General features: G+C 46.1%; 1 protein-coding gene across 10 annotated transcripts in view; it reads right to left on the bottom strand.

Annotated features, from left to right (window-relative positions):
- Positions 1-24,381, bottom strand: part of ATP11C (ATPase phospholipid transporting 11C) — an 895,731-nt gene that overhangs the window by 849,175 nt on the left and 22,175 nt on the right. For 6 of the 10 annotated variants that reach the window (XR_009557004.1, XR_009557005.1, XM_035126428.2 and 3 more), the window contains exons 2-4: positions 13,957-14,149; positions 5,725-5,844; positions 1,242-1,331 (exon numbers count right to left, since the gene is read on the bottom strand). Coding sequence is in view for 8 of the 10 variants with exons in the window: in XM_035126428.2 (XP_034982319.2) it covers positions 1,242-1,331; positions 5,725-5,844; positions 13,957-14,019 (273 nt within the window). In the remaining 2 variants the exon portion in view is untranslated. Of the gene's footprint in view, positions 1-1,241; positions 1,332-5,724; positions 5,845-7,206; positions 8,012-13,956; positions 14,150-19,017; positions 20,475-24,381 lie in introns of those variants that run through there. The other 4 variants (XM_035126429.2, XM_035126430.2, XM_060270203.1 and 1 more) reach the window with 4 other exon arrangements.

Genomic DNA, 24,381 nt, shown 5'->3' with positions numbered 1-24,381 from the left:
TGATATTGACCATGACGGGTCAACTCTGGGCAAAAATCAGCTGTATGCAATTCACTGAAACATGGGGATATTTCTTCCAAAACTGACTGCACAGCACTGGAACCGAGAGACAAAACTGCATCCATGCCTAGTGGCATTATTTCGATTTGTTTTAAGTTAAATATAGCCTCTGTTCCAACCTGTTCCGAGTTAAAGCCCCACGTGGATTGGGGAGATTCCTGTTGAATTTGTTGCTCCTGGCAAGCTGAACCACACCGCCCAAGGAAGTGGAAGTGGCAGCCGGTTAGCCTGGTGCATAAGCAAGGCTATACATTTCATAACCAGCCCCGATTGCTCAGAACAGGATTCTACAGTTATCTGGAAGGTGGGGCGATGCCATCTTAGCATTGTAATGCAAATTAGCTGGAGCTACTTCCTCAGAGATCATTAATGCCTCTGCCCCTGACACAAGGATGAGATGCAAATTGGCAAAGCACTCTGTCTTCAAAGCAGGCAAGATGCAATCATCAAGCAGGCAGCAGCAGTGGTGAATTCAACACACTCCATTTAGCAAAGCCTGAGGAAGGTTCAGGCTTATGAGGAATGGGCCAAGATGTAAACATCAGTAGATATGCTGCCCAAGAGCAGTGGCTGGTGCCCAATGCTGCAGGTCAGGAGCACTTTCTTTAAAAAAATGCTGAAACACTGAAAACCCATCCAACATCAACGGAACCTGGACCCACTCCCCTACTTTCCTTCCCTGAAACAGTTGGGTCTGCAGAATTTCAGCTTGCTTGTTATTTTATAAGAGTCTCCCGATTCGGCTCTAGCCTCTTTAATCAGAAAGCAGAAGTGAAAAGGACACAGCCCACATCTGTGGTTGCTATTCGCCTACCCACCAAGAAATGCATACTCAGAAATTTACTTCTGCATTTGTGTAGCATCTCACAATGTAACAGGGGAGGTATTTGGGGGCCTCATCACAAGCTGTTGTGTGTGCAGGAGGGAGGGGATGGTGCATCTTTGATCCTTTAAGATAAACAGCTATATAATGTATAGTCTCTATGTTGGAGCAAATGACACCATTGTCGTCGTGTTCTGTAAACACGAACCCACTAACTTATGCCTTGAAAATAAGAGTATTTTAGCAGGGTGGCATTGAAACATTTCAATGACTGGTAGTTAAACACAAACACACACAAACACACACACACCAGCAACATTCTCTCTCACCTTCATTGCTTTTTCTAAAGCAGCCTTACCTGTACAAGGAAAATGATAAGGAAGTAAAAGTTGGCAATTCTTCGGAACTGTTCAAAGAGATTCTTTGGAAGAAAATTCCAGACTGTGTACTGTGGGGCAAAAAAGCAAAAGAGGCAGGTATGAACCAAGACTTCGACCAACAATGGCCTCTTCTGAACAGGGCTGCCCTGAGACATTCCGGCACCTGAAGCTAACCAGAAAAGGGCGCGCGCACACACACACACACACACAAATCACCCCCCACCAGGGAAGAAGTGATGGTCAAGGAACTACATCAGGAACAATGGGAGAATAAAGATCTACATTGGGAGCGAGGATGGAAAGAGACCTGCAGTGCCTCCTATTTGCCAAGAGATGGTATTGGAGTGGCTGTGGACGATGTAATCCTCAGAGGCTGGATCTGCTGCCCCTCTGGATTCTGCTGCATGAGGTGGTCACCTCACCTTCCCTCATGGGTGGAGTGGGCCAGCCCTGCCTCTGAAGACCACACCAGAATTGGAATACCTATCATCTGTTCAATATGTCTATCTATCTCTGTCTATCTGTCTGTCTATAAATATAAAATGGGTGGCTTTTAAAGGGGCAAACAATTATAATGGGCACGCATGCACACACATCCACACACCCCTTTGGTGTCATTTCCAACGGAAAGAAATAAGCATCTTGCTCCGTGAAGAGATTGCTTTGCTACCCACTCAGAAACGTTGGGTTTTCCTCCTTTCATTTCTATGAGCCGTGTCCCGTGGGTCTTACGCCAGCATTTGCAAAAGGTTCGGCGCATAACCCCACTCAAAAATTCTAGTGCCAGAAACAAGAGATGTGAAGGTTTAAAGGGGGAGGCATTTTCCCTGTCTCTCCCGCACACACAAGCCAGCTTGAAATAAGGTGAAGTGGAGAGGGCAGCCTTGAGGACCAGTTACTGCCTCTGCATTGCTGAACAAGCACCATGACTTAAATATCAGAAAGTGCTTCCAAACGTAATGGCAAAATGCACCGCGTCTTCAGTCGCTTGGTTTGAAATGAAAGGCTGCCAAACATATTGCTCTGGCAAGGTATGCATTTGACACAACCTCTTGGCTCCTCCTCTGCCTCAACAATACCAAGTCATTGGAAGCTACCTCCACTGGCTTACAGAATACCAACCCTTTCGCGTCTTCTCAAGCTACTGATCAATAAACAGTATAGCCTCCAGAGATGTTGTGGCCTCCCTCACAGTGCGGTGAGAGCCAGGGTGGCACAGCAGTTAAGAGTGTTAGGCCAGGACCTGGGAGACCAGGGTTCAAATCCCCACTCGACCATGAAGCTCCCTGGGTTGACCTAGAGCCAGTCACTGCCTCTCAGCTGTGGCTTCCTCACAGGGTGGTTGTGGGAATTAACAGAGGAAGGGGTATGCCACTTTTGAGTTCTGGGGTGTGTGAGGAAGTTGGGATATATATTCAATATGTGAACAAATGGACTAACCCATGCTCTGGCTGGTTTTAAATTGACCATAAGAGGAATTCAAAAAGCTTCCTAGATCAGCCAAATCCAGCTGCAGTAGAAACCTGGCACCAAAGGTAATCATTGCCACAGCTGGTTATTTTGTGTGTTGTTGTTTCTTTGGTTTAATGTGGCCCTTCTGTAGAAGGGGGTTGCTGTTTTCTTTTGTTTTCATTCTTGTTTTTATTCTGTAGTTTGTGTTTTTATCGTGCATTTTTATGTTGTGAACTGCCTTGAGATGTATGGATAAAGGGTGGTATACAGATTTAATCAACAACAACAACTTTCTTGTGCTACTGCAGAGCTTTCCTAACTCTTCCTGTTGGTGACGCACTTTTTAGACATGCATCATTTCACGAGATAGTAATTCAATTTTACTAGCAAACTGGAGGTTAAACTAACCCCTTTCCAGCCTCAGGAGGAGCATGGGGAGCATTCGTGTGACACACCTACACACTGCAGCCAACACACTAATGTGTCATGAAAAGCTCTGCACTACTGTCTGGAACTGCAGGGGCTAGAACCCAGAACCCAGAACCAATAGCTCCACGATCTGCCAGACCATATAGCGAGACATTAGGGCAGCAGGTTGCAGCATCTCCCTGGAATGACTGTGTCCATCGAGGGTAGCCGCTGACTCTCCTCTTGTTAGCCTGGGGCCTTGGCAAGGACCACCTTTCCTATGCTGGTCTAGCTCCAGGGTCAATCCTCTCATCTGCCTTCTGCACAGCCCAGACTTTCACCACTCAAAGGACAAGCTTCTGAATTGATCCAGCAAACACCAGGAGCTCTGCACTTACAAGAAAGACCCCCCCCCCCCCGAAAAAAAATATCAGGCTCGTCCACTAAATGGCAAGTCCACTAAATGGCAAGCTGAGCTTGCACTGAGTCATTTCGCGAGACCACATGAAAACTGCAGGTGGGTGCTTTGCAGAGCAGAGAAAGCGGGTATGGGAACCCGACCTTTTCCCAGCACACAAAAGGCACATGAAACATACGACAGTTGATGCACAGAATCTGCTGAATGTCAACCACTAGCGGAGGTTGTCACGATGTTTTACGCAACTCCCCTTTTGCCCGCTGATAGCAGCCACCTGCTTTCCTGGCTTGGAAAAACTGCTGCCTTTTGTTCCGCCTTCCAAGCTACACACAATGAGACCAAGACTTCCCAGTCAATGCAACAGTAAATATATTAAAAGATTCCAGAGGGGCAGCTTGTGCTGTGCCTTGCCTGGTTTGCATTAGCTCTTTAAAAAAAAATCAAAATCAAAAATTGAAGTTTGGGTGCAATTTATACTTTCATTCTACTTTGCAAATATCACTGCACAGAAGAAACGGAGATTTGTGCACATTAAAAAAATATTTAGGGTTGTCGACCCTAATATTTTTATCCAAGCTCTCCTTGTATAATTCACAATCATTTTGTATTTGCTAATTATCTGGAAATTTCTCCGGCTTCAGCGCTCCAAAATGGTTCTGTATATGACTCCCTGTATTGGCATGCGTGGGTGGCAAGTGCCTGAAGGAACTGTAGCGGAGAAAACGAGGAGGTTGGGTCAGCAAAAATCCCAAAGGGTGACGAAAAAGCAAGAAATAAAAAGCCAAGGGGACAAAATAACAATAACAGTAACAGCAACAACACAACAGTTCAATGAGGACTGACCATGCTCAGTGTCTATTGGGGGGACGGGGACCCAGAGAACTCTGTGTGTGTGTGTGTGTGTGTGTAGGAGAGTGAACTGCAATAGCTCAAGGACTCCTTCTCCCCATATGAGCCTACCCAGACCCTGCGACCCATCATCTGAGACCCTTCTTTATGTGCCACCTCCTCCAGGAGAGGTTTGGAGGGTGACAACTCAAGAAAGGCCTTTTCTGTGGTGGCCCCTTGATTGCAGAAGGCTTTCCTCCTGGAGGCTTGGTCTGGCACCTTCATTACATATCTTTAGGCACCAGGCAAAAATGTTTCTCTTCAACCAGGTGTTCAGCTGATTAACTTTCTACGGCTTTTTTAACGTGTTTGTGGGAGTGGGGTTATTGGGGGTTTTGTTGTTGTTCCATTATGTATTTTGAATTCTCATTTTGTATTTTTCTCTTGCAAACCACCCTGGGATCTTTGGATGAAGAGTGGCATACGAATTTAACAAATAACAATAATAACCGGATGGGGTGTCTTGGAAGAAGATACGGTTGGTTACCTGGAACACTGGACAATACCCTCTGCGACATTTTATTGCAGTTCCCACTCGTAAATGTAATAAACCCCTTAGCTGGGCTTCCAGACGGAAGAAGCTACAAAAGATGAACTATGGGTCTTTTTTGTTTCATGCAGTTCTAAAACTGGAACACCTTGCAGGATTGGGAAAGGTTTTATGCATAGGTTTTATTCTTAGCTAAAACAGACAGAGTTGCAAAATAGCAGCAAAATAGGTGCTCCAGACTGATAAAGGGTCTCACAGACTGCCTTTTTGCAAGAGATTTCTTGTTATGCCTGGAGGACCTCCTGGATGAGCTGGATCACTAACAAAGTGTAAGCTTTAAACAAATGACACTCCCCGAACAAAAACAAGCAAAAACCAGGCACAGCTTGCGAGTGATCCTCATAACTCATTATCAAGTCATAAGGTTAATGATGGTCAGAGTGATTCCCAAGTTCAAAACAAGTCTGGGGGAAAAGTAACAGAACACAAAATTGCTTTTGCTGATGGCACACTCTGGAGTAACCTGTTCTGTAACCTGAACATGATCTAAGTACTTGCAGGTTATGAGCTGAGTATCTAAACTATGAAGGACCAGGAGAACCTGCTCCAGTCTTCCATGATGCTCACTGGTGACCTTCGGCCGGCCGCATCCCTTCTGCCTGAAATACTCCGCTGGGTTGTTGTGAAGATAAAAACAGGTCGGGTGGGCCGGTGTAGCAATTAAAGCATGGTTATTATGGTGTTCACATGAATTGTCAAGAGCTCGCATGCCATTCCCACAACAGCATTCATGTGGCAAACGTACCTTGGAAGAGACTATTTGGTTAGAGCAGAACTTCTGCGGAATGTAAGCCTCTGGCGTGGGAAGCGGATGGTGGCCAACAATGACAGTTCGTGTCCCAACACGTTTCTCGTCCCCGAGAAGCTGCAAATAGAAGAGGAAGAGGATTAAGTCACGGGCCCCCAAACGTATTGCTAAGCAGGCTTCCGTGCCTGTGGAATTCTGCACCCTTGGTGCCCTGGGTCAATAGCCTATGGCTCATTAACAACATGGAGCTTCCATGTTCCCAAGGGCTTGTGGCATTCACTGGATGTCAGGGGCACCTCCATGCACACAATTCATTTGTGCATTTGGGGAGCCGTTCCTATTGTTAGTCAGTGAGGAAATCTCTTGGGAAATTCCATGGATGTGCAGAGAACATTTGTCCCACAAAAAGAAATTACCATTCCAAACGTACAGAACAACTCTATTCAGAGCTGGCGGTACACAATTTACATATGCTGCTGTTTTCCTAAAGTTATATCCAAGCTACCTATTTCATTCATTTGAAACATTATATCCTGCCACAAGGCAGATAACAGTATGAAACAAGTAATTACCACAGAATAAAAATAATGAAAAAACCAGATTTGTGTATAGCGATGCGGCAGCAGCAACAACAAAACCGTTAAGAGCAACAGTGGAAGCAAAGCAGCAATTAGTAACTGGGAGAGCTTTGGGGTAAAACTGAAAGCCAGCGTTTTGATGCTATCCATGGGAGCCAAACAAACATTCCTGGGAGCTCCACATTAGACCACTGAATGGTCACTTCCTTCTGAAGGCACCAAGAAATGGAGGAACAACACAGTGCAGGTGTTTCCAACAGGAAAACAAGTTGACTCCAAAGGAGAATCTTCTGCAAATGAGGATTTCCAGCATGCTCCAGGACCAGGGACTTTCTTCCAACCTTATCAGAGGTTTTCCAATGAGACGACCACAAGAAACAAACGTACCCCTTTACGGGCAGCTAATCTCCCACAGCAGAATGCAGCTGCACTAGGTGCATCCCACAGAACTCATGCTCAAGAGAGCAAGGCCCCAAAACACATCCCACCAGGCGCACCAACTCCCAAGGGTGGATGAGTCTTTGGCCCCCTCAATATCGGATGGCAAAGAAGAGGCTAGTGCTAAGCGACTGGCTCCTCCTGAGCGCAAGAGAGGAAGCAGTGACATGCTGGGCTCCATGCTTGGCCTCCTCCTGATATGTGATGTCACCAAGCATATGATGTATTGCGCACATCGCGCACACATGACATCACACAACGCAACACACACCAGGCCCCCTCAAACTTAGGTGCAAGACAGAATCTCTGCCTCCCACAATCTCCTGCAATAGGCATATTTGGGGGCAGGCAAGCTCGTGGTGGGTGAAAGTTCCTTTAAAAAAAGATATTAAGTTAAGAATAAAATAAAATAAATTTTTCTACCTAAAATGGGGAAAAAGAGACAAACCCAGTAAGAACATACCAGATCCAATTCACAGTCCATTCCATCCAATCTACCTTCTCCAACAATGGGAAAACAAAGGAGGATTTAGAAGACCACGCAAGAACTTTTAGAAAAAGTACGTCACGGCAAAAAAAGCACATACAACACAATCAACTGATGTGAGATTGGATAATACTCCAGAGCATTTTATATGCCGAGCTCCGATAGTCACACACCCAACCTTTTTCGTTCCTTCCAGTGTGGAAAAACCTTGCTCACAACCAAGTAGTAAGGAGAGGATTTTCCTCCTATTGCAGGGGAGGACAACAGTTTAAAAATAGCATTAATGCAACTGGAGGTACATATCCATCATTGACCGGACCTTTGTACTGGAAATTCCCAGGAGCATCAAGTGTCGGATCAGAGAGTTTCTGCACAAAGACCTTGACATAAAAAATGATCCAGGACCATGAGGAGCAAATTCACATTCCTGCTTCCTTCCTCCCAAACTCTCTTTCAGGAGTGCACGCAGGGGAAGATGAAAATAAAATGGAAAATCCTTCCAAACCTAACTATTCCCTGGCCTCCACGCAACCATAAGCGTGGCAGTACTGTACATTTACCATTCAAAACATCTTCATGGGGTGCACTGAGCAGCAAAGAAGAACTGCAACCCTGGTCTTCAATTCAATGTGGAAGTCTGTTTGTCGAGGCCATGAACAGAGCTTTGCCAGGAGCTGAATAAATGCCAAATTATATGTTGCATGCAGGTGTGCTTGCTTGGGGTGTGCACAGCCTCTGAATTATATGGTGAATCAGGGCAATACTTTCCCTTCCACCGCTGTATTCCTTAGGGATAGATGATCTTTTTTCATCATTCATGGTCAAAGAAGAGATATCTCTCACAGGGGGGGGGGAGAGGGAGGGAGGGAGGGAGGGAGGGAGGGAGGGAACAGGCTGCGATTCCTAAAAATCCAGGGATGTGGGGGTCTGGAAAAACCTGCCCCCAAACATCTACCCTTGGGGTAACAGGCTCCTTGCTGGAGGGAGTGATACTTTACTGCCCATCTTTCCTGAGGATCCCTGCTCTCTCACCACCCCAAGTGGACCTGTGATTGCTGCCCACAACAAAACTGGGGGGAAAGCCTGCCCATGCAGCAGAACCACAGAAGATACTGTATTTTTCCATCTATAAGACGCCCCCATGTATAAGATTTAAAAAATGGGGGGAGATGTATACGTGTATAAAGGTAAAGGTAAAGGGACCCCTGAACATTAGGTCCAGTCGTGACCCACTCTGGAGTTGCGGTCCTCATCTCGCTCTATTGGTCAAGGGAGCCGGCGTACAGCTTCCAGTTCATGTGGCCAGCATGACAAAGCCGCTTCTGGCGAACCAAAGCAGCACACGGAAATGCTGTTTACCTTCCCACTGGAGCAGTACCTATTTATCTACTTGCACTTTGACGTGCTTTTGAACTGCTAGGTTGGCAGGAGCTGGGACCGAGCAACGGGAGCTCACCCCGTCGCAGGGATTCGAACCACCGACCTTCTGATCAGCAAGCCCTAGGCTCTGTGGTTTAACCCACAGTGCCACCTGCGTCTGTGTATAAGAGGGGGAGAACTGCATCCACTTCTGGCAGAAAGCGGAAAGATTACACGTTTTCGCTTTGCTTTGTTTTTAAAATCAAATTTTAAAAAAGTCCTGTGCACAGCACACACAGATGTATCAAGCTTAATCCATTCTGGCTGAGCTGTTAGGTCTATGTATTTCAACAACTTCTGTGTGGAAAAGAGGAGGAGGAGGAGGAGGAGGAGGAGGAGGAGGAGGAGGAGGAGGAGGAGGAGGAGGAGGAGGAGGAAGAAGAAGAAGAAGAAGAAGAAGAAGAAGAAGAAGAAGAAGAAGAAGAAGAAGAAGAAGAAGAAGAAGAAGAAGAAGTTATAGCAGGCTTTTTAAGATTCTCCATTATACTGAATGGGGTGGAAGAATGAGCTCAATTTTTAACAGATCTAGTTTGGCCCTGAATGACAAGCCAAATTGGAAGGACACAGAGTGAGGGCTGACCAGGGACTGACCTTTTCCACAAAGTAATCCAACTACAGGTGTTTACAAGGTTGAAAAGAATTTGGGAAGCCAGAGGGTAGGGAGAGATCAGCTTCAGGGGACATGCCCCCACATGTCCCCCAGCCCTTGCCCCAAGAGAGCAGCATCGAATGAAAGAGGATTGAGGCACAATTACAGATTTGTTGACAATTCTACCAAATATGGAATGGCCTGTATGGCTCAAATGCACGCCTATCTTCAGCCAAATATGGGCTGTCTGAACAGGCTATATAGTGCTTATAACTGGGACATGTCACTGTGACTGGCTTAGAGACGGCACAATAACTCGAGTCACTCCACAGCGTCGCAGGGTATGGCTCTTTGGGCACATCCATGATTGTACCACTGAATCATAGAACTGTAGAGCTGAAAGGGTCCCCCATGTTCATCCAGTCCAAACCCCTGCAATGCAGGAGTCTCAACTAAATCAAACATGGCGGGTGTCCATCCAACCTCTGCTTAAGGCTAATGCGAGTTGAAGTTCAAAACATCTGGAGGGCACCAGCTTGGCAGAGGCTGCTTTAATGACTCTCCCATACAGAACCAGACTTACTATGGACAAAGTCATTCCGGTCCAAATCTTGTCTATGGCCTGAACTCATCTGAAATGAGCAAGAGGCCAGTGTTACCAACCTACGGTAGTTTGCAAAGTTATTTTATGCATTACAAGAAATGGCATATGTAAAGGTCACTGAAACACACTGCAGTGCCACTGAGTACAATTACAGTACTTCAAGTCAGAAGCAGCTAATGGGATATTTTTTTGAGAAATCTCATAATTCACCCGGACAACCAATTGATCTGAAGAAAGAGGATTTGGAAGGATTGAAGCGGTGGTCATTCTGTTGATCCAACCGTTCCCCATGCAAATAGTTAAATAGCTTTCCCAACAGGTTTCACAATACATTTCGGTACATTTCAAGGCAAACGAGTTTCCCAGAAAAAACAACAACACCGGTTTCGTTGTTCATACAGTGGTACCTCGGGTTACAGACGCTTCAGGTTACAGACGCTTCAGGTTACAGACTCCGCTAACCCAGAAATAGTACCACAGGTTAAGAACTTTGCTTCAGGATGAGAACAGAAATCGTGTGGTGGTGGCGTGGCGGCAGCAGGAGGCCCCATTAGCTAAAGTGGTGTTTCAGGTTAAGAACAGTTTCAGGTTAAGAACGGACCTCCGGAACGAAATAAGTTCTTAACCTGAGGTACCATTGTACTTTATCAGCAACACCAGCACCGAGGGCCTTCTGGCGGTTCCCTCATTGCGAGAAGTGAGGTTACAGGGAACCAGACAGAAGGCCTTCTTGGTAGTGGCACCCGCCCTGTGGCATGCCCTCCCAGCAGATGTCAAGGCAATAAGCAACTATTTTACTTTTAGAAGACAACTGAAGGCGGCCCTCTTTAGGGAAGTTTTTAATGTTTGATGCTGTACTGTTTTAAATATTCGGTTGGAAGCCACCCAGAGTGGCTTGGGAAACCCAGCCAGATGGGCGGGGTATATATAATAACTTGTTATTATTATAATTATTATTATCCTTTCAATACCATTTGCACCTGCAAAAGTTTCCAGGTGGGCATACTGCTTTATTTCCTGTCAATGTATGTTCCGTAGCTGAAATTCTGCAACTTTTCATGCCGCACATGTTCCAAGAGTTTTCCTTGCTACTGTTTTTCTGTTACTGTACAGTATAGTGCAAGTGTGCTCCTCCAGACAATTGAGGTAAAATTGGAATATTACAGAACTAATAATGCAGAATGGTGTGTGGACTTGCCCAGTATAAATTCATTACCCTGTTTCTCATATTTTAAGACATACCCATAAAATAAGCCATAGCAGGATTTTTAAGCATTCAAGGAATATAAGCCATACCCCGAAAATAAGACATAGTGATAGGCACAGCAGCAATACCGGCCATGGCAGGAGGAGGAGGAGGAACAATATAAGACATCCCCTGAAAATAAGCCATAGTGTGTTTTTTTGAGGGAAAAAATAAATATAAGACATGTCTTATAATATGAGAAACACGGTACTAAGGCATTTATATTGCCTGAGTTATTCACACAAAAGTTTGTTCAATTTCCCCAATATTTCCCTAGGTGCATTTCTGCATTGTATCTGGGCTTTCACATGACACAAAAGCCACTTCAGGAAAACTAATGGACTATAGCACATATTTAGCTCTAATCTGATTCCAGAAATAATCTATTTGCAGCCCTTTTAACGTGGAAAACCCCAGGAGAAAACTGAAAAATTTGGGGTGGGATGCTGGCATACAGTTCCTTCCTGTTTTCATGAGGAAATCATAGGAGAAAAGGAGCATACATGTGTAGAAAGGTCATTGCTGTGCCACAATACTTGTGAATATGAAATTTAGCACAGCACGCCAGTGTATTTCTCAAAAAGTCAAAATTCCACAGCACACCAGGTACTTAAGTACAAAATTAACATCGTTAGAAAACAGGACAACTGGGGAAACTAGTACAACATTTGCTACATCTGAACGCACCCAAAATCCTCTAGAATACTCTAGCACAAAAATGCCTCCCACTGATCTTTGTGGAAGAGTTGAAGTTTGTGCAACTCCTCTTTAAAGCAACCATGAAGACAACACACACTCTCAGAAAAGTAATGCCTATTATAGTCAATGGTACTTCTTTCCAAGTGAAGAGGCATAATTTTCCACTGCTGAAATGCTCTACTTCGGCTGGGTCACCCCTGATTAGTGACCATGCTGGCTTGACCATGCATCAGTCTGAAAGATCTGGAGGATGCCAGGTCAAAAAGGCTGGAGTAGACACAGGGCCGTCTTACCCATAGGTGCTAGGGGTGCGGTGCACCCGAGTGCCGGGCTCTCAGGGGCACCAGCCTGAGAGTCCAGGGCCCGAGAGTTGAGTCCAGGAAAGAGCCCGTCCGACAGTTGGAGCGCTGCGGCGAGCTCTTCTGCTGTGGGTGGCTCTGAGCTGTGAGTTCGGGGGTGAGTGAGCCAGCGAGACGCTGAGGCGGCCAGCTGGCTCCACCCTCCTGAACGCCTGGGACTGGGCAACCTGGGGGGGGGGTGCGCACACCTGGTGGATCTTTGCACCCCAGCGCTGCATATGCTTAAGACAGCTCTGAGTAGACAATATTTTGCATACATACCTGCCCCCTATGAGCAAGTACCATAACCTGGCATTTGGCAGCTTTCTGCATCCCCTAAATTCTACTGCAAAAACATCTTTCTAAGCCCAGTTCCAACCAACAAGAAAGGCTTAATTGAACGCAACAGTTTGCAATAATGAGAGCAGGAACTGTAATCTTGACCTTCATTCTACACCCGCACAAGAAAAAGCATCAGAGGAACAAGTAAAACGAATAGGAAGGGGAATATTTAAAGATTTGTAAAACACACAGGTCACTCACGCAAAGGCTTCCCTCCACTGAGTTAAAAAGGGTCCAATTCTCATAGAAACCGGCACTCCGCCAAAAAGCTCTCAAGAAGTAAAACAAAAGACTCCAGAGCAGGTGTCTCTGTTTTGTTTTGTTTTCTAAACTAATGAAAGGGAGGAAGATCATATTTACAACAGTAAGCTCTTACCTTGAAAACAACTGATCTGGCTTATGGCGGGAAGTCTTTTTGACCTGATGTTTTTTAAGCCACGTGAAACTATTTGACAATAAACTTGCATCACCTAAAAACTCCAGGAGCTAGTATGTGTAGACCCATGGAAAGCTGTAGTTTTCCCTAACCACTAGGCCATGTTACCTGGGCTAGCTTCCATTTAGTATTTTTTTAACCACCTGAAACTCATCCCCAGCTTTGCTAAAAGAACCGCCCGCCCCCCAGCTATGTTTCTACTTACTTGTATTCTTTACCTTGCAAGGAATCTGCCTGTATGGCATCAGCCTGGAGACAGATCTGGGTAACTGCTTGATTTTATATTTTCAGAAATTGGGGTGGGGGGAGGTTACAGCCACTCCTTCCTTACTTGCCCCACCAGTCTTGGGTGCAAACCAAGACTGGGGTAGTACCCAAGAGAGCAAAATCCTGTGTCCCAAAACTTCCACGGTCCAAAAGCACATTCAATAAAGTAAGAAACTGTTGTGGGCACCAAAAAGAAAGAAAGAAAAACCACCACATATCTCACAAAAGAAAACCTGAGAATACTCAGGATTACAACTCATGCCACCCCCCCAAAATCCGGCAAAATACTTACATATGTCCTTAAACAAATAAATCGCATACCAAAAAGAAAAAGGAAAGGCAGACATCCCAGACATGCTACCAACACAAACAGTTCAATATTAAAAATGTTAAAAACTGGGGCAGAAAGGGCTGTTAGGATTATAACCCAAGTCTTGCTATCTGCAACCAGACAGATGATACTTCAGTATAAAACTGCCTTAAAGGGTCATTGCAAAGCTCACAACTAGATAATCCACAGATAGCAATTTGAAGATTTGAAAGCACAAGTTTTATTATTTAAAGTCTGTAACTCACCTTATGCCTTTGGCCTAGAGGTGGGATCTAAATAACAACTCCCCCCTCACATACCAACACACACACACACACACACACACACACAGAGAGAGAGAGAGAGAGAGAGAGAGAGAGAGAGAGAGAGAGAGAGAGAGAAACAAAACCCAGGACTTGCATAGGTCCCCCTCTCCCTCCCCTTCAGATGACAACTTCAAGGTCAACACGACTTACCGGTACATGAATATGCTTTGACCACTGGGGCTGCACATGAGAGGCGGCTGGTTTCTGCTCCATGTAGAGGATCTTGAATTTGGGGAACGGGGGCGAGCGGAGGAGAGGATCCTCTCACCGGGATAAAGGGTCCTCAAAATCCCATTTGGCATCGAGAAGTGTTGCTGCAGCAACCGCCCAGCCTGGGGACCAACTGCCATGGAATTCAAGGATTGGTGCTTAGGGCAAGGAAAGAGGGAGGTTGTGCCCCAGTATCTAGTGACCGGGATGGGGTTAGGGAGAGATGGTGTCAATGGACCAGCAGGCAAAAGCCCTACACTGCTCTTTCACATGGAGAAAATATTTTCTGCTGTTAGAAAAAGCAGAGCAATCAGCAGGGAATTTCGCCAAACCACGTCAACCCCAAAGCAGGCTAGAGATAAACATCTGCTGCCATATTTATGCATCAAACTTGTATATTTTTAGGGGTGGGTGGGAGAAATGGCAGGAGTTGTTTGAGAAGTTGGCTGCACAACTTTTGAACTCAGTCATTACTCCCCACCAGGTCATGGAGAAGAAGGGGGTGTATTCTGAAGAAAACCCACAAAACTGGATTACATTTTTATCTTGCTCACCTCATTTTGTCCTCACAACAGCCACAAGTGGTAGATTAGGTTGAAATATGGCGACTGGTCACTGAGTGAGCTCTGCAGTGGAGGCAGAATTTGAACCCAGGTTTCTCAGGAACTACTCCAACCCTCGCGGCAACTACACAACACAGGGACAATTGTGTGCAAGCAACAGGTGGGAGCTTGCTGTTCACCTAGTCCTAGACACATGCAATCTGTGCCCCACCATTTTTAAATCTGTGCTTTCAATTAAAACATACTCAGTGTGTTTTGGTTTTGTTATATCTACATTGCTTTTGTTTTCATGTCTCATTTCTTTGTATTTAAATTGCTTTCATCCCTAATGTAGTCTAAAATGCCCAGAGGAAGCTATTCATTCATTAGCTATATTTCTGTTACTGCCCTTCATCCAATATCCTACAGTATTCACAGGGAGCATTTGCAAGACACATGTACACACTGCAGCAGACACACTAACGTGTTGCAACACACAGGACTCAGCTAAACAGCTCCAAATATAATGTTTTAATTGTGTTTTATGTGCATTATAAAAATGTGACAAAAGATGGAACAGCACTCAAGTGAAATGGATAAATAAATGCAATAAAAAAGGCTGTGGAGGAAGTCTGATTTGAGAAGTCTGCCCCCTTTCATCCTTGATGTGCTAAGCAAAGTTATCAAAGGGGAAAGTCAACACCCTCTCTGTGGCCTGTCAGACAATGTTTCTCATACTTGGGTACTACAACTCCCATCATCCCTGACCACTGGTCCTGCTAGCTAGGGATGATGGGAGTTGTAGTCCAATAGCAGCTGAGGACTCAAGTATGAGAAACAATGGTAGACTATATATATATATATATATAAACTATACTAGCTGGCCCAGCCACACATTACTATGGGTCATCCCTGTGATTCCCCCCACCCATCCATGACGTATCCCGCCCCTCGTCCCTCCAATCCCATGGCTCATCCCTGTGTTTCGGTAAAAGCACAGATTTAAAAATGGTGGGGCACAGATTGCATGTGTCTAGGTGAACAGCAAGCTCCCACCTGTTGCTTGCACACAAGTGTCCCTCTGTTGTCCCCAGGGAGTGTTGTCCCCTCTCCCCTGTATCTCCATACATTGGCCCCTGTGCACGCATTGTGAACATTTTTATATATTTAGATTATTTTTTAAAAAATAAGAACATGAGAAGCAGAAGTTATTATTGTTTAATTTTATTTGGGGGTTGTCATTTATTTTGGTGGGTATTGTATGATTTGGGAGACCCACAGCCCTATGGCAGCAGAAGGCAAGTTCCGAAGCGCCTGAGCTGTTCGGTTCCATAAAAAAACCAGGAAGTGGCATGGGGAAGGTAGGAGATTGTAAATCAAGGCGGGGTGGGAATTGGCCACTGCAAATATCCGAGGACTTAAACTGGGGAGAGAAAATGCATGGTTGTTTTTTTAAAAGACGCAGAGGCTTGCAATCAATCATAGTATAAAGCCTAGGTTAAAAGGGGCACAACTGCCCTTATTTAAAATGGCCGCCGGAGCCTCGCATGTGACAAAATGCCCACTAAAGTAAAAAAAAACCTTGCCGTGCCCCCAAGTGCGCTGCTGTGGGTTATCCCCCCCGGGCTTAGTGGGGGCCTAGCGGCCTGGCAGGGGCCTACATAAAACAAAGGCTGTCCTCGGCCTGCGACCCGGGCACTCGCCCTCTCCCCCCCCCCCGGGCCTAGTGTGGGCCTAGCAGCCTGGCAGGGGCCTAGGGGCCTGGAAATGGCCGCCTTGGTGGTTTCAGTTGCTTGGTTGGTGATGTCATTATTTGGCGGCGCCCTTCAGAGCTTTTGCTGGTGACAGTGTGCAATCTGCCTTTCTATTGGATGCTGCTGGAATCTTCAGAGCTTTTGCTGGTGATGTCTAATTTGTATGCCACCTTTTTGCGTTTAATCACTATTTAAGGGATGAAAGCTGTGCTTTGGGGGGGGGATTATGCCAGATCCCTCACTGATGGGCAAGGTACGCTTTGTCATAATTTGATGCAATTTGGTTCAGCGGTTACGGAGAAAGGCTGTGACCTCTGTGCACGCAATGCCTACATTTATATATAGATATAGATATACAGTGGTGCCTTGACTTACGAATTTAATCCGTTCCGAAGGCACCTTCGTTGGTCAAAAAATTCATTAAGTTGAAAAACGCCCTTGGAAACGCGATTTCCCATAGGAATACATTGGAAACAGAAAAAAGTCGAAGCAACCCCATCTAAAAATTCGTAAGTCGAAAAATCCCTATCTAAAACCGCCTCGGTTTCCTTTCGGATGTCGAGACATTCGTAAGTGCACGCCCATTACCCCCATTCGTAAGTCGAAAAATTCGGTTGTCGAGTCATTCATAAGTCGAGGTACCACTGTATAAAAATGTAAAAAGGGCATGTGGGTTTGTGTCCACTTTTCTCTGGAACCGCTTGACTGTACTCAAATTTTGACACAACGTCCAAAGCGAATGTCCGAAGGTTCCTATAAAGTTTGGTAAGACAGATGTCACACCTGCGCCAGGTAAAACCCCCAAAACCCCATATTCAAGAACGCACAACTCACCCTAAAGTGCATGCTGGAAAATAGAACCCAGACGCTAACAGTTCCTTTTCCAAGTGTGGGGGCCAAGGTATGGAGATACAGTGGGGAGGGGGTCAACACTCCCCGGGGACAACACAGGGAAGGGTATCCTACCATCCTCCACAAAAGTGCATGCTGGGAAATAGAACCCAGAAGCTGCGTCTCCAAGGCCAAAGCAAGATCATGATGTCACCAACCAACATGCTATAACCGCCACAAAGGCCATTCCTCCACAAAGGCCAACCGGGGGAGTCAAAGGGATGAGGGGTGGGTGGGTGGAGGAGGGGGCAGGATAGATCATGGGTCAAAACCTTGGCTCCACTTTACAGACTAGGCCGATCGGAGGCCTTGGCTCACATTTACAGACCAGGCCGAGCTGAGGCCTACAGACTAGGCCGACTGGAGATCTCGGCTCGACTTTACAGACTAGCCCGAGTGGAGCCCTGGGTGGGGTGGGGTGGGGAGGAGAGGAGAGGGTTGGATAGGTCATGGGTTGGGCCAGAGTGGGGGGAGTCACAGGGATGATCCGGGGGTGGGGGGAGGTTCGTGACAGGATGGGGGAGGCATAACAACGAGGGGGGGCAAACACATAGCCCAGGGGGGAGGGGCACATCCTCCCCCTTTCCTGGGAAACGAGGACCCTGAGTCAGGCACAGCAATGTATGGCAGGGCCAGCTAGTACTGAGATAGACAGTCTGACCTGGTATAAGCCAGCTTCCTATGCACTCCGCATAAGCCTGGACACCTGTCCACAACTTCTCTTTGAATTCAGTGCCAAGCTTAAAGCAGGTTCTAGAGTGCGTTAGCAAGGCCAATGCTGTTTTCAAATAAATGAAGCCGTTTTCAAATAAAAGCAAATGTATAAAATTTCACTGGCTTGGCATACACCTTGAATAACTGACTTTCTGTTCCAGGGAACTAAGACATGCAATGACTCATTCGTAAGGCTGGAATTCCTTCCTGAAAAGTTCAATCAGTGCAACTTTGCCCCTATTATTATGTATTCAGGCTGCATTTATTGAATTTTAGCCCGCTACCCAACTGTTAAAGGCCCAAGAGCCATACCAGGGGAAAGAGTGGTGTCCGCAGCTTTGGCCATGGCAGATCTGATAAGACACTCCAATACTGGTCACAGAAATCTATAACTTGATTTTTAGCACAGCAATTTTAAAGGTACACTAGTAAAGGTAAAGGGACCCCTGACCATTAGGTCCAGTCGTGACTGACTCTGGGGTTGTGGTACTCATCTCACATTATTGGCCGAGGGAGGCGGCCTACAGCTTCAAGGTCATGTGGCCAGCATGACAAAGCCGCTTCCGGCAAACCAGAGCAGCACATGGAAACGCTGTTTACCTTCCCGCTGTAGCGATACCTATTTATCTGCTTGCACTAAACACATAGCAGTAAATCTTCTCAGCTTTGGAAGCCAGTTTTACAGCGTTTGATTTGCCACTTTTAAATGCTCCCCCCCCCTTTTAAAGAATGCACACACGCGCACACACACACACAACGAGGCTAACACCCAGGTAAGTGATGTCAGGATTGTGGCCTTATTCAGGATCAGCTCCGATACATCAGTCAGTAAAATATCACTGCAAACCAGTCAACACACTAATCCGACGTGTTTTAGTAAATCTCGTTACCTAAGTGAAACTCTGGCTTCTGCTAACCGACATTCTTTTTTACCTTTCCCCCTTGCTTCCATTAGTCTTTCCAGAAACGTCTGCATTTTAAAAACAACATATTGTTCTCTGCTGCATACTTTCCAGACCAAACGCTGTAATTCTGAAACACCAGTTAATTTGCAAATGCAATGTCTAAGCAGAAACGCCAGTGAATACGTTTGGGCTTACCGCCGTAGACCACACCTTCAACCAAGTTTCTGGGGTGAAGCAGAATTCCATTTCAAGACAACAAAATGAACCAACAGTCTTCCATGCAGAAGTGGTACTCCATAAAATAAATACTTTAAGGAATTAAAATGCCATGTGGTTTGTTGTTTTTTAAAAAAGCAGGCAGCAAGCAGGCAAAAACAGGCTTTTGCACAAAGCTGCACAAAGATCAAATTACATTGGGCTGGAAACGCATTCTGTTTAAATAAGCACTTTCCAAAAGGGAGGGGAGGGGCTTCTGACCTCAGCAGTTTGACTTCTGTAGCAATCCTAGTTGACCTTAAGGCTGCAAACTCCTGCACACTCAACCAACCACAAAGGAGCAAGCCTGGTAGGTCTCCGTGGGACAAACTCCCAAGTAAACATGCAAATGATCTGGCTCCCTGGGCTGTAATACTTAAAACATTTGCTGCAAGTCTGCTGCAGGAAAAAATAAACCAAGAGACATGCAGTACCTTGCAAGAGGCAGTCTTGGCATCTTGTACACAAACCCCTATCAGAACTATGCAATATGCAAATACAGTAGTTATAAGATCTCAGCATGCCAGAGGCCCCCTTTTAACCACTGACTGTGTGGCTGTCAGAAATACCTGCAGAAGGCTTTGAAGCTGCAGGCAAGTTATTTTAGCATTCTCCAGACCCTTATTATTAGCAGAAACCTGCTACACAGGTTTTGTTCTAAAGGGCTTTTCAGGCTAGATAGAAGGGTCTCTGCCATGGGTGTCTAATTTGTACTGGGTTTTTTTATTTTTTAAAAATGCTGTTTTTTATTTATTTTCCTATTTGTATTGTACAGTGGAACCTCGGTTTAGGAACACCTCGGTTTACGAATTTTTGGTTTACAAACGCCGCGGACCCATCTGGAACGGATTAATTCACTTTCCATTACTTTCAATGGGAAAGTTCGCTTCAGTTTATGAACGCTTCAGTTTATGAACAGACTTCCGGAACCAATTGTGTTCATGAACCGAGGTACCACTGTACACCGCCTTGAGACGCTTGCATAAAAGGTGATTCATTAATACATAATAATTATATGGTTCTTAAATATTCATTTTTAAAAGCCAGTTATAAAAATGCTGCAATTATTATTATTATTATTATTTATTAAATTTCTATATAAAAACAGTGTAAAACCACAAAAACCAAGATCAGTGTACTATGATCAAATCGTCTTGTCCCAGTGAGCAACCTGGCCGCCGAATTCTGCACCAACTGGTTAGGTGATGACATCACCAACTGACTTTCCCTGACCAGATGGAGACATGGCTGAGCCACCAGCTGAAGCTGATGGAAGGCAGTCCGAGGCCACCTGAATCTCAAGTGATGGATCCAGGAGTACCCCCAGGCAGAGGCATCGCAATGGGGGGAGATGGGGGCGGCCAACCCCGGGTTCCACTCTGGGGGGATGCCACTTGCGCCCCCACCCCTGCGACTCCCAAGCCAAGCCTCCAGCCTCCTGGTAAAAAGTCCTCTCGGCACTGCGCCGAGTGGACTTTTTACCGGGAGGCTGGAAGCTCGGCTTGGGAGTCGAGGGGGTGGGGGCGCCAAGTGGCACACACACACACACACACACCGCCACCCCGCTCTCTACCTGGAGTTTGTAGCTGGAGGCGCACGGCTTTAGTGGCGCGGGGCGGCGGCGATACCCCGCTATGCAACGATGCATGCATCGTTACATAACACGCATGCATCGTTACATAGCAACACATGCATCATTACATAGCGCCGCCCCCCCCCGGGTGCATGGCAATTTGCAGCCCCGGGTGACGCAGCGCCTCGCTACACCCCTGTCCCCAGGCTGCATAACCGCTCTTTCCGAGCGAGTGTAAGCCCATCAAGAGCAGGCGACGTCCCACCCATGCGGTCTAGGGAACCACCCATTCACAGTGCCTCAATCTTATCTGGATTGAGCTTCAGTTTGTTGGCTCTCCCTCACGTCTATTGCTGAGGCAAGACAACGGTCCAGCACTTCCACTGCCTCACCTGCAGGTATAACATTATCTCTCTGGGAAAGCCTAGATAACAGGCAATACAAAGTTTTAGAAGACAAAGGATAGTCATTAACATCCTGTGTTTCCTATGCATCTCTCTTAATTCCTACAGGTAGTGGTATGCCACAGGGCAGGTAATACTGCACTAGTTATTAGCACCATGTTTTCCATAAGCATTAATAAATAAATAAATTGGAAAATGGTGCTAATAACTAGTGCAGTATCCACATGCAAAACCCACACACTTGAAAATACACCTGGCAAGGACTGGGATATTTGCAGGGCGTTTTGAATATACCTTCATTGTGGATAAATTCTTAAGCAATCTGATACAAGTGCAGTTCAAAGGTTTTTTGCACAATTACCATAAATAAGCAAACTTTCCCTTGTTATATATGTATCCAGAATGCACTGGGAGCATGCCAGTTCTTGCAGGGGTGTATGTGCATGAATGCAGGTACAGTATGTGCACAAATGCAGGTGAGTTGCCTTTCAGTATTAGTATGCTGTCCTGAGCCAAGCTTGCAAATGGTTGCTAGCCTTGGCTGCCTCCAGCTTTATGAAAGCAGGGGTTCACCACCACTATCCCAACCCATTTATACCTGAAGCAAAAAAGCACTGCAATCCAACACGTGTCTGCTCAAAGTAAAGTCCAACTGAGTTCAGTGGGAGCACACACGCACACACAGAGAGAAAAGTATGGCAGACTGGTTGCTAAAAATGTTTTGTTGGCTAGCAAGCATTGCACACTTGCAAAGACACTCTAATCCCTGTAGCTGCCATTGAATAAATGCTTCCCAGTATTCGGATGCTGGAGCTGCTGAAGATACACAGCTCTCGTTACCAAACTCTGCTTATAAAAGAAGCCAAAAGATAAACCACAATATCCTCTTCCTGTGCTATATTAGCAGCTGTGCATTGTCTGGCCAGCTATAATGACCTTTCAGCCTCACGCACCTGTGAACTGGAGCCTGGGATAAAGACATTGGCAGTAACTTGAGCATAGGTGTGACATGCCTGCAGAATTTAACTCATGGCAGCCTCTTTCCTGGGTCTAGTGAAATGAAGGCAGGGAGGGAAAGTTCTGTGGTCCTCTGGATGTTGCTGGACTCCCAACTCCCATCAGGGGTGAGGGGTGCTGCTTTTATTTTACTTTATTAATTTTTAAAAAATTGTATACACTTGCGTCATTTTAAAAAAAGATTAAGCAGTTTACAGCAGTACAAACAAAACCTTGCAAAAAAAAAAGGTTAAAAAGTTAAAAGCAGGTAAAAATAATGACTGTAGGACAGGTTACCTGAGCTAGCAAAGGGCGATGCTAGATCTCCTTGCTATTAAACAGCTTCATCTCATCCCTGCAGCTCAAGTGGCTGATAAATGAACAGGCCCATCTGGATTTTTCTTTTTCTGTTCAGCTGCCAACCCTAAAATAATAACAAATGCTTCTCCAAGGTGATGTTGACCACTCCCGATCTATCGTTTTAGAATTGTCCTTGACACAACTGGTCTGTGTATTCCTTGACTGACCACACTTATCTCTATTTGTACTATCTTCCTTGGAAATCGCCTTGCATTACAGAAATCAATGTTTCCCAAATCTCTGGTACTTGCCCACCCCACCAAATCGAAACATATAATTCATTCTTAACATCAGAAGAGGTCTTGATCAGATGCCTAAGACTCTGGAGAACAAACCAATGGACAACAAGCCTATTGATACCTACTAGTCATGATGGTTGCATAACACTCTCCAGTATCAGAGACAATCTGCCACTAAATCAGAGTTGCTGTGACCGAGTTACTGTGACTTTGCTTGAGGACTTCCTGCAAGCATCTGATAAAGGGCTGGCTATGCCATTATTGTGACCATTAGCAGAGACCATACCCAGAAAACAAAATTGACTGGCCGGCCAAACCAGGTGAGGGGGACCTGGTGGGTCCCTTAGTGAGTTAGGGACTCTCCCTGTATGTGGAAGATGGGCTCCAGAAGATTAAACAGATGGGACTAATAGTGGGTCCAATGGTCAAGAAAGTTTCTGCTCATGATGTGGAGGGAGGTGAGGGGCAGATGGGGCTTGTCAACCTGAGAAGGTAGCCCATCCTAAATCCACTGCCTTGTGGGACATCTTCAAAAGAAGGAAAGGCTAAGGAGTAAACGCTACACAAATCCACAGTGGGATCCCTAAGACAGTTGGATGGTGTCTTGTGTGCCTCCTTTTGACAACTCCTGCAACCAAGTTGATGCCAAATGTCTTCTTTTCTTTGGACCACATCAGTGAGGCCGAGAGGGGGGTCTTGTCCTAGGCAGCCCAGGACCCCCATTCACAGTGCCCAGGCTTGTGCCCCAGGGAAGTCACTTCCGTGCTGCTAATGCAGCAGTTTGGCTTCACCCTGGAGGCAAATTCCACTGTCTCTTGGGACAGACGGATGCCAACGATCTAGCAGAGTTCACTTTCCCCCTTTTAGAGTGTGTTCAGCTCAAAGGAGCCCACTTCCTGTGCTCCTTGAATGAGTGGCTTGCAAATACAAGCCATCCTTCTCTACACCAGAAGAACATGTTAGCAGAGCAACCCTAACAGTATCTACTCAGAAATAAGTCCTACTCAGTTCAATAGTGTTTTCTCCTAGCTAAGGGGAGGTGGGATTGCAGCCAAAGAAACCTAAGAACAGAAAAAGAACCCTGGTGGGCCAGGGCAAGGGGTCCCTTTCAGTCCAGCATCCTGTTCTCGCAGTGGTCAACCAGATGCATTGAGGACTGAATGCAAACAGGCAGTAGAATCAGATCTCAGTCGAGGCTGACTGAGAGCAAGGAAGGTCTAAAAGGTAAGGGTAAAGGACCACTGGACAGTTAAGTCCATCTCACTTCCAGGCCGAGGGAGCCAGCGTTTGTCCACAGACAGCTTTCAGGGTCATGTGGCCAGCATGACTAAACCGCTACTGGCGCACGGAGGACCATGGCGAGTGTCAGAGCGCATGGAAACACCGTTTACCTACCTGCCGCAGCGGTACCTATTTATCTACTTGCACTGGCATTCTTTCGAACTGATAGGCTGGCAGGAGCTGGGACAGAGCAACAGGAGCTCACCCCGTCGCAGGTATTCCAACCGCCGACTTTCTCCCTCCCGCTTGCAAGAGCTGGCATAGGAACCACCGTTGGGAGAGGCGCAGTGCAGCGCCTCTCCCAACCACGGCTCCTGTGCCTGCCCCAGCGAGAGGCAGCGGCAGGGCCAGCAGAATATTGTTTTTCTTGTTTTCCTCCTCTAAAAACTAAGTGCGTCTTATGGAGCGAAAAATGCGGTAAATTTGTTTGCGGCTTGGCTACACAAACTAA

Source organism: Zootoca vivipara, chromosome Z (assembly GCF_963506605.1).
Source record: "Zootoca vivipara chromosome Z, rZooViv1.1, whole genome shotgun sequence".
In the NCBI taxonomy this organism is placed as follows: Eukaryota; Metazoa; Chordata; class Lepidosauria; order Squamata; family Lacertidae; genus Zootoca; species Zootoca vivipara.
Note: the sequence above shows the minus strand (reverse complement) of the source record. Positions and strands in the feature narration are given on the sequence as shown.